At 39.9% G+C, this 10,489-nt stretch overlaps 1 protein-coding gene across 1 annotated transcript in view; it reads left to right on the top strand.

Annotated features, from left to right (window-relative positions):
- The first annotated feature begins 2,128 nt into the window (after positions 1 to 2,128).
- Positions 2,129 to 10,489, top strand: part of adamtsl7 (ADAMTS-like 7) — a 10,865-nt gene continuing 2,504 nt past the window's right edge. The window contains exons 1-6 of the mRNA XM_076293173.1: positions 2,129 to 2,254; positions 8,398 to 8,581; positions 9,001 to 9,176; positions 9,739 to 9,853; positions 10,237 to 10,353; positions 10,461 to 10,489. The exon at positions 10,461 to 10,489 is cut by the window's right edge and continues 101 nt beyond it. Of these exons, the coding sequence (XP_076149288.1) occupies positions 2,129 to 2,254; positions 8,398 to 8,581; positions 9,001 to 9,176; positions 9,739 to 9,853; positions 10,237 to 10,353; positions 10,461 to 10,489 (747 nt within the window). The remainder of the gene's footprint in view (positions 2,255 to 8,397; positions 8,582 to 9,000; positions 9,177 to 9,738; positions 9,854 to 10,236; positions 10,354 to 10,460) is intronic.

The following is a 10,489-nucleotide window of genomic DNA, read 5'->3' as shown; positions in this document are numbered from 1 at the left end:
ATGGACCTGCTGAAGAGTAGTAGCCTTCTCACCACAGGAAGGATTTGTGAGAACATTCCTGACTTAAATTGATGTAACTGGAAGAAAGATGAATCAGTCGCGTTATAAGCATCAAGTTCAATACCAGTGAGTCAACAAACACACCACTGCAGCTTTATGATTCACAATGATTCAACGAATCCCTATGGTTTACCGTAACCTTCCCTCTCTGCAACATTTCCCGACAGAGGTTCATCATGGAGGTCCCAATATACTGTTTGAGTGGAACTGTCCCGGGACCTTGTTGCTGTGCTTTTTGTAATGGAACGTTAGTCTCTTTATATGACCATCCTCACAAAGCATATGTAATACTCTAGTAGGCTACAGTTGAGGTTGAGGTACAAGTGAAGACGCTTTATCCCGGTGCCTAGCTCATCTGCGTCTCTTCTCCAGAATATTTACCTGACCAACTACAATCTCTCCAATCAACATAACCAGATTTACTGCTGGGGCTATCTTTGATGGACTGATGGTAGAATAACACTGTAAACACAGTGCTTGTTGACAGGGTGGTAAGACTCATTTTTAGTTGATTTTTAAATCAAGATTTGAACTGTAGCATGATGTAAGTCATCACAGTAGTACAGCTAAATCAGTCTATGCAGGTTTTTTAGCTTAATATGCACGTTTTTTAGCTTAATTTACCTTCATTTAACAGCTTCAGAGTCATTGGAATGGTTATATGACTTTTTTCGGGTTGAATGGTGGCCGTCTCGCTTCCCCCTAGCGCCTGTGAGCGGAAAAACCACCGTTGCAACTGTGGGCCAGCGGGCGACGGCCTCTGTGTCAGGAAGCATAACGAGTGTAACTAATTGCTTTACTGCATTCAAATACACATACACGCCAGGCACCGGCTAGAAAAAGGTAGCGATGGAGTTTCTCAGACATTCGTCATGACAGAGCCAGCGAAAAAGAAGCAAAAACCGAGAAAACAGTAAGGAAATTGCCAATACTGCATAGTTTACCTTTAATACAGACGACTACATTCTGCATGTTTCAAATTGGCTGAAGGTGTTGAATAATGGGACAAGAGCAGGTGTTTAGGGTGAATGAGCTTGGCATGTGGGTTTGTGCGCTGAGTCATGTCTATGGTGGGTGGTTTTGTTAGTGTAGCCGCAGACAACTATGGCCAGAGCCTTGCAAACATTCCTCACAGTAGAATACACTCTGCCAATACACATGTAGGGCCTATACACACACATACATACATACACACATACATATATTTATATAAACACACATATACATGTCTGTGTGTATGTATTTGAAAAAAAAATAACATTCATTCATAACATTGAAAAAAACATATTTGAAAAAACATTCTCCCACCAACGTTTCGTTTTTGTTCTCCCTCTCCTCTCTGTGAGGTCACACAGGTCAACCTTTTTGTTGCTCTGGTTCTGTAGTGATGTAATGCAGATGTTTTCCCAGGACACAAAACTGCCAGACACCTGGAACTCAAACACCTCCAACTGGTAAATTATACACTATTGCACTACAAAGCCTGTCTCTGCTCCACAAATAACACATCATTATCCTGCTGAGACCATCTTCATAACTCAATCCTTCAGAACTGTGCATGTGTATTAAGTGACCTATTAACAGAAATGTCATGATCTGGGATTAAAATAAAAGGGTCTTCTCAAAGGGTCTTGAGTTTATGTGGGTGCATGCTTATCTTAAGCTTTAACATTTCTTAATTATTAATAGTTATTTCATATTTGTATAGTTATGATTTATACATATGCATTCCCGAGTGCCCCTGAGAAATCCGTAACAATACAAGACCTGGTTTTCCCTGCCAAATACCAGGGAACTCTGCTGAATTTGGGCAGGCAAGAAAAGAAGTCCCTTTCTAAACAGTAATAAGAACGAGAGAACGCGAAAAGAAACATGTTCATCTGTATGTGTGTTGTTGAAAGAAGAATGGTCAACAAGAGTGTCTGTATGTCAGCATGTGGTTGACATTTGCAGACATGGCCCAAGATCTCAGTGGGAATTCTTCAAAAGCACACTCCCCCTCCCTGCCCAACACACACACAGAGACACATACTCAGACTTCGACTGATTCTATGACTCAGACTTCTCGATGGCTCAACTGAAGCAGCAGCAGTGGTTAAGGTGCTCCCTCCAGCTCACCCTGATACTTTGCCTGCGCTGCCCTGCCGGACGTGCTGCTCCTCAGGATGCCCACTTCCACCCCACCCCTCAACAGGTAAGACTCTGGAGCAGGTAGTGCCCACCGCAGCACACCAAACTTAATGCTATTTACACCTGGCAAAAGCACTGGATTTCTGTATGAAACACAACATTCAGAATAACACTGCAAATATCTGGAAGCCCGGTTGTTTTGAATCAATAACAAAATAAATGTATGAATTTAGAAAACTGGCCAAATATAAAATCATGTAGATTTTAGATTTGATAGGCACTTTTATCAAGATCATCAATGCAACAACAGCAGGGTTTATGTTCTGTCAGTATTCCCTGAATACAACATCCTTATAGTATGAATGCACAGCTGGAGCTGAAGGATTTAGTTGTTTAGTGGAATACTGAGTCTCTATGAGGCATGAGTTTTGCAATATATTGTAGCAAGGCCGTATCCATGGAGTAAACATTGGGTGGGGGACCAATCCTGGCTGGTGAAATCAGTTCCTGCCATTCTATTGTATGTACCCATTTATGAACACATGGGGTGATACATTTGTTTTTTTTAATAATACTGTTTTTCTCATTTTCGTGTGCCATTCTATCTTATCTTATGCCAATGAGAGTACCTTAACGATAATCATATGAACATAAATCTGTCTATTGGTATAGAAAATAAGTCCAGATATTGTGGTCAAAATTGCAAATATAAACTTGGTTGTGAAACATCTGCATGTGCTTTCTGGGTATGCTTTTGTGTGGCTATATTAGCATGGTTCCATGTGATCATGTGATGCATTCAGAGCAGCCTAAAGAGAGGGGGGGGGGGGCATTATGATGCCAATTGGGCAAGGATAAGTAAAGGAGCAAACACTAGCTAGTTAAGAAGGGTCATAGCATGGCACTTACCACACTCTTCCCTGTCTTCCCTCCTCTACCTCCTTCCTCTCCACTTCCCTCTCTTCCCTCCTCTACCTCCTCTCCTACCACTTCCCTCTCTTCCCTCCTCTACCTCCTCTTCTACCACTTCTCCTCCTACCATTCTTTGGCTAGTGCTTAATAGGCACTCTCATCCTCTAGTACTAGCATTGACAGATGCAGTGGAAATTCCTAGCTATAGTCTCCTCTGCATTGTACCTCAAATGTTATACAACAATTGGGTTCTATGGAACTATTTATTTGTTAATAGCTTAAATATTATTATTTTGCTGTAAGTCGCTTTGGATAAACGCATCTGCTACAGTAAATGAATAAATGTAAATGTTAATTGTTTTGGTTTGTACAGTATATTGTTTTCATGATCACATAAGATAGAAAAATATATGGCCTTGTATACAATGTATTAACAATAGTTTGTGCTATCTAGAAGTTAAGCACTACTCTAATTTAATTTAAAAAGAACACTTATCAAATGTTACAGGAGAGGAAGGGTGGGGAGAGACAAGGCAGTGCGTCATTTCCCAGAAATATTGACCGATCTGTACATCTGCTTATATCAATTGGTATTTTATAATTACATGGTATTCTACCATTTTCATACAGTAAGAAATGACTCAAGAAGATTATTGTGCAAGTCAAGGCAGTGTTCTCCTGGGAATTCTCTGTTATCAAGTTGCTTCACACTTAACTGAAATCATTGCACGTCTGCATTCCCATTCTCTGTCAGATATTTAACCAGTTAGCATTTTTTAGCATTTTGAATATTGTCCCCTTCAAAGTATATTATGATTACAGCCTTGCATTAGGCTGTTTATGTCTATACTTGAATTTATGTCTTATTTAAGTGATTAACTTCAGTGAAACAAATGAAAAACAGAACAAAACTCAAATTTTTGACTCACAGAGGGAATGAGCTGCAGGGGAGGACACGGTGTGTGGGTGTGCGTGTGTGTGTGTGGGTGGGTGTCAAGACATTAAGAGTTTCAGTCTTTTCACTTGAATTTAATGTAGTTGTTTGTTTCTCATTGCAAGAGTATTTTGTCACATATGGGTGTTGAACTTGAATAGCCATTGATTTGTGTTTAATTTAATTTAATTTAATTTTATTTTATTAGATGGAGAGTTTGGCAGTCCTCCACACGTGGTGCTTTTATCTTAAACACTTGTCCCATAGGCTGCATGAGATGTGGCTTTGGGCTGACCGCCTAAACGCTTCCACTCTAACTCTAAAGGAGACTAACACATTCAGCATTACCCAGAGGGACAATTACATTAAAATCAAATGCCAATAGTACAATTTGAATATGTCTGTATAAAAGTTCTCCTATGATAACAGAAATTAACATCCTACCCGAGGACATGAGAGGAAAACAAGAAACACTTCAACTATCCAGTTCTATGTGACATACTGTGCTCAAAGCTCCACGTATGGAGGACTAGGCCCAGGGCTGAACAGGGTGCTGTATTGGGGCTTGGGGAGTTGGCCTTGCCAGTGGGTGTAGACAAACATTTTTCTTATTACATTGATCTATAGAAGAGCTGGTTCACAGAAATCAGAGTTAAATGGAATCATAAAACCATAATAACATGATACAGGATTTATGGAGTCAAGAGAGGTGATATTATGGATGCCTATGAAGCCTCTTTAGAAATTATCATGAGGTGTGTGTGTGTGTGTGTGTGTGTGTGTGTGTGTGTGTGTGTGTGTGTGTGTGTGTGTGTGTGTGTGTGTGTGTGTGTGTGTGTGTGTTAAATATAGCTTCTGCTATTTTTATTCCATGTATTCCATGTAAAAGAATACTTGACCAATGACCATGTTGTGCAGGTATGTCTTTACATTTCAATTGGTGGGACTTTTACTCTATTTCTAACAAAAGCATATTGACATGCATAAAGGCAGTGGTCATCAGATACTTTCCATTTCCTTTGTGTATGAATGATATTATATTTATGCATGCCCTTTATTGTGTCTTCTGCACCATCACCAGGACTGTTATCTTGTTCACTGTAATTCCAAGGTTGTTTGTTTTTTATTACTGACTGTCTGATAATGGTGGGCCATCCCATGGTTTCTTGCACAGGTAATCACAGTATGCTCTTCCTGTTTGATTTTAATCTTGCTAGCAATATAACATCTGAAAAAACAGTGGCAGAAATTGATGACCGTTTGTCACTCATTTTAGAAAATAACATTTGTCTTCTTGCATGCTGTCTAGCACAGTGCAAATAAAAAATGAACAAGTTTGCAACAACTCCATCCTTAAAAATAATATGGCCCTTTCCATCAAAATGCTAAAGCTTGGTTTTTATCTCTGATTGGGTCATTGCTGTACTGTTCCTTAAACAGAAAATATACAATAGTGACAAGCCAGGACAAACAGAACTACATCAAACAAGAGACATCTAAAACAAAGGGGGGAAAAAATATGAGAGCTTGGTTTCTTTTAGAGGAGGTTCCAGCACCAAGGGGCAGAGTAGCTGAAAGCCATCTTTCCCAATTCTGTAGCAGTGTGCGGTATAGTAAGGAGCAGGGTGCGGTATAGTAAGGAGCAGTTACTGGAACGCAGATTGGACTTCTTGTGGTTCCAGTTTAACAGACAAGGAAATATAGCTAGGTAGTCTAACAATAATAGCTTTGCAAATAAAAAATGTGCCAGTGAAACTATCTACAGAGTGAGACAAAGAGAGGTAAAACCAGCCATCTCATTAAGACAATGATGAGTGTGTGATTTGGCATTAATAATAAAACACCAGCATGCACTATGGTAAACCATGCTTGCAGTGTGGTTGAGGCAGCATGCATATAACATACAGTGGGGGAAATATTGAATGGGTCAACATTTTTTTCATTAAGTATATTTCCAATGAGGCTATTCACATGAATTTTTCATCAGACATTAGTTACCTCAGGAAATCCACACATATGAAGAAATCCAGACATTAAATTCCATATACGTATAAAGTGGAATGACTCAGGAAAAAAGTATTGAATGCGCCAGATGAAATTTCTATACTTTGTGGAATACTTTGTGGAAAAGCCTTTGTTTGTAATGACAGCTTCAAGACATTTCCTGTATGAAGAAACTACAGTAATCCGTTGCAGTATTCAGGTCAGATTTTGGTCCATTCTTCTAAACAGATAGTCTTTAAATCTTGAAGATTCCAGGGGGCCCTCTTGTGAATCCTGATTTTTAGTTCTTTCCACAAATGCTTATTTGGATTTAAGACAGGGCCTTGATTTCCTTTCTCTGAAACCAATTGGTAGTTTCCTTTGCTGTATGATTTGGATTGTTGTCCTGCTGGAAGGTCTTATCCTCATCATCCTGGTGGATGGCAAGAATCTCCTGGGAAAAATGGCTCCATTTATCGTTCCTTCAACTGTAAGTCTGCCATTACCATGAGATAAAAAAAGCCCCACACCATGATGCCTCCACCTCCAAACCTCACTGTTGGTGTAATTTTTTTAGGGTGATGTGCAGTGCCATTTCTCCTCCAAACATGGTGTGCAGTATGACAGCCAAAAAGGTCAAATCTGTTCTCGTCTGACCAGACTACATTCTCTCAGTCTTTTAAAGACTTGTCCAAATGTGGTGTAGCAAACTTTAAATTAGCTTCGACATGTTTTTCTTCAGTAATGGAGTCATGTGGGGTGAGTGTGCATAGAGGCCACAGCAGTGGAGTGCATTGCCAATGATTTTCTCTGTAACAATTATACCTGCTGCAAGTCTTTCTGGAGTCTTTTTGAAATACATCTGTAACCAGTTCCATTGATATGTTTTGCAACAATAAGGTTGCAAATTAAGGTCTTGGGAGAGCTCTTTGCTTTTACCTATCATGAGATGTGTTTCTTGTGTGAAACATTGGTAATGAAAAGCCATTTTTATAGCCCATCAATATGTACTAACCCAGCTGATATTAAATTGCACAGACAGGAGGTATAATTACTTTCTAACTACTTACAGATTTCAGCTGGTTTGTTGCCTTTTCGTGCCTGGGTGTACTGCTTTTTCTTAGCATGTATACTTTTTTCCTGTCTCACTTTATCATACATTACTTATGGACTTTAATGTTTGTATTTGTTTATGTGTGTGGATTTCCTGAGTTGGAAATATGCATACTGAAAAAAATGTTGATGCGTTCAATACTTATTTCCCCCGCTGTATTTTATAATGTCCACATAGTCCAGCACTGAAAGGAAAGTAGCATTAACCATTTTTTTCATTCTAGTCTGTAAGTTAAAACATGATTTTTAAAATAAAATCCAAGCTCCAGTTCTCAGTCTTTGCACCAAGTTCTCAATGTGAACTTTGAAAGTAAGCATGTCATCAATCCACAGACCTACAGCATATCTATAAGCAGAAACCTTTTATTGTCAGACCTTTTATTGTCAGCCTGTCCCATATACAGCAAGATCGAAATAGCATTCTTGGGCGGTGCAGACAATAGTAGACATGTGCATACATGTAAACACATACAGTGTGGTTTATAAGGTGCAAAATAGACACCACAGTGTTTTGGACTAAAAACATGACAAACAACATAAACATGACATAGAACATGACATAGATAGATAACATAAACATGACATAGATAGATAACATAAACATGACATAGATAGATAACATAAACATGACATAGATAGATAACATAAACATGACATAGATAGATAGCCAGATGTGCATTGAAGGCAGTGGAGGGAGGTTTTGAGGTAGTAAGTGTGAAGTGACTAAGTGCCAATTGAAAGGATCTTCCCATCCAATGTGGATATGATGGAGGAGGTGGAAGTGAGTAGAGGATGTGATCTGGAGAAATACAGGACTTTAGTCTTGTCTGTGTTTAAAACCCGTCTGAGATTACTAACGGTGGCCTGTAATTAATTAAAAGACTGCTGTGATTGAGTGTGTGTGTGTGTGTGTGTGTGTGTGTGTGTGTGTGTGTGTGTGTGTATTGCATGTGCCCTAATTGTTATGTTTGTGCTATCAGTGTCATGTGTGTGTGTGTGTGTGTGTGTTGCATGTGTCCTAATTGTTATGTTTGTGCTATCAGTGTCGTGTGTGTGTGTGTGTGTGTTGCATGTGCCCTAATTGTTATGTTTGTGCTATCAGTGTCAGTGTCATGTCCAGATAGCCGTATGTGTATGGTGTATTTAGTGAAAGGGTCCTGAAGAGACGTGTGTATGTTTGTGTATAGTGAGTAGGCTATAAGGCATGTGTGTATTTACCATAGACTGTATAAAGGGTATTTACCTGTCTGTGTGTATCTTTCCAGGAGTGTGTTGGCTCACGGCCTGATGTCTGTGGAGTGTGTGCAGGCAATGGCTCCTCCTGTGAGCTGGTCAGTGGAACGCTCTCACGCTTTGTGCTTTCTGTGGGGTACCATAAAGTCCTGGAGATTCCCTCAGGAGCGCACCGAATCAAAATTCAGGAGACCGTCAAGAGTAGGAACTACCTTGGTGAGACGAGCAAAAAATAAATACTTGCAAGGAAACAGGGATCAGTAACTCAATTATGATGTCGCAGTTTACACTTGGAGTCATGTTTCATGCTGTCAGTTTCATAACATTAATTCATATGCTTGTGTCAAAATATCATTTAAGCTAAAAAACATTCCACATGGAGTAATCTACACATGGAGAGTTTGGTTCCAAAATGCTATATGTCCGTTTTTAAAAACATTAATAAGTCATGTTATTTAACTGTGTATCTCAGGTTATATAGTTAATTTTGCAGTTGTGTTGTTTTGATTAAGTAAAGAAAAATCAAATAACAATAATCTAATTACCTGGAAAACAATATTTCAAAAATGGAGGGATATAGTGTTTTGTAACCAAACTCTTTACATATCCCCCCCCCCCCCCCCCCCCCGTCTCAGCTCTCAGAACGGCTACCGGTCAGTCAGTCATCAACGGCGACTGGGCCATCGATCGCCCGGGTCAATTCCAGGCTGCTGGGACTCAGTTCACATACCGCCGACCCAATGAGATCCGCAGTCGTGCTGGGGAATCCATCACTGCCCAAGGGCCACTGAATCAGGACTTACATCTCTATGTGAGCAACCCGTGACATAATAGCATAGTTAGATGCCACCGGCAAAGGTCGTATAGGCCTACCAATGAGACGGCAGCATATGAATAAACCCTGAGGAAATGTCCTGAGTGGACTCTGGTCGACAGTCTTTAAATGGGTACAGACATTTTAGAAACAGACAGAAACGTTTCACACCGAATAAACCGAATAAACCGTCTCATATAATAAGGCAGCTGACATGCGGCTACACAACTACACTACACTCACTTGCAGAATCCCTCTGGCACTGCCCAATCATACCAAATTATTATGCTCCTGTTCTACTTATGATATATCATATGTGATATGTATATTGACTACCAGCCTAGTTACTCATATTTATGTCGATTATGACATCATTGACGTGGTCCCTGCTTCATAGCTCCATTTATCCTTTAAAGTCCACTTTTAGTCTCTGACAGTCAGTCTTGTGTGCATACCTGAGTGTATAGGCTGCATATATGTAGACCTATTAATATGTTTCTCCTGACGTTTGAATATTTGTACTCTCCAATGTGTGCGGTCTCTCACTTTGTCACTGCAGGTGATATACCAACAGCCCAACCCCAGCATTAACTATGAATACATTCTGCCAAAGCTCCACCTGCTGGACACAGAAAGCACATATAATTCAACACACTCTCATATACTTCCTCTGGGTAGGTAGCCACAGAAAGCAAACATAATTCAACACACTCTCATATACTTCCTCTGGGTAGGTACATTCATCAGTCACACCATCTACCACTGTGGAATGATATCGTACATGTTCATTTTGCTGATCACTTAAAGCCTTTGCCAAGCTGACCTATCCAATTCTGACCTGAGGAAGTGGACTAACACAGGACAGATGGTTATCTTTGTGTGTGTGTGTTATCTTGACATGAATAACATGGCCAGAATAACATATTGGACTTAAATGTTGTTCTGCTTAGCATTAGCTGGTAGTTTTGAATGAGGGCTGTTTTGGTGGAGTGGATATTGTAAATGTTTCTTGTGTCGATCATTACAAATTATTTCTATATTACATCTGCTCTCTCAGTGGAGACTCATGCAGTTGATGAGAGTGACAATCTGGTGACCTCAAACTCAGTGACTCTCCCACTTTACACCTGGGTTTCCATGACAACTACACCATGCAGCTCCACCTGTGGCACTGGTAAGGGTTACTACCTGTATTTCTGTTTTTCTCTGTGTGCTTGTACTCAAAACTCCAGGCTAACAGCTGTGTGTGTGTGTGTGTGTGTGTGTGTGTGTGTGTGGTAGGTAAACGTCAGATATTTTTTAGCTGTGTG

Source organism: Alosa pseudoharengus, unplaced genomic scaffold (assembly GCF_046254945.1).
Source record: "Alosa pseudoharengus isolate Yale_2024_CS ecotype anadromous, Long Island Sound unplaced genomic scaffold, YU_APseudo_1.1 YU_APseudo_1.1_scf_2, whole genome shotgun sequence".
In the NCBI taxonomy this organism is placed as follows: Eukaryota; Metazoa; Chordata; class Actinopteri; order Clupeiformes; family Clupeidae; genus Alosa; species Alosa pseudoharengus.
The sequence above is the reverse complement of the archived record's forward strand: the minus strand, read 5'-3'. Positions and strand labels throughout refer to the sequence as shown.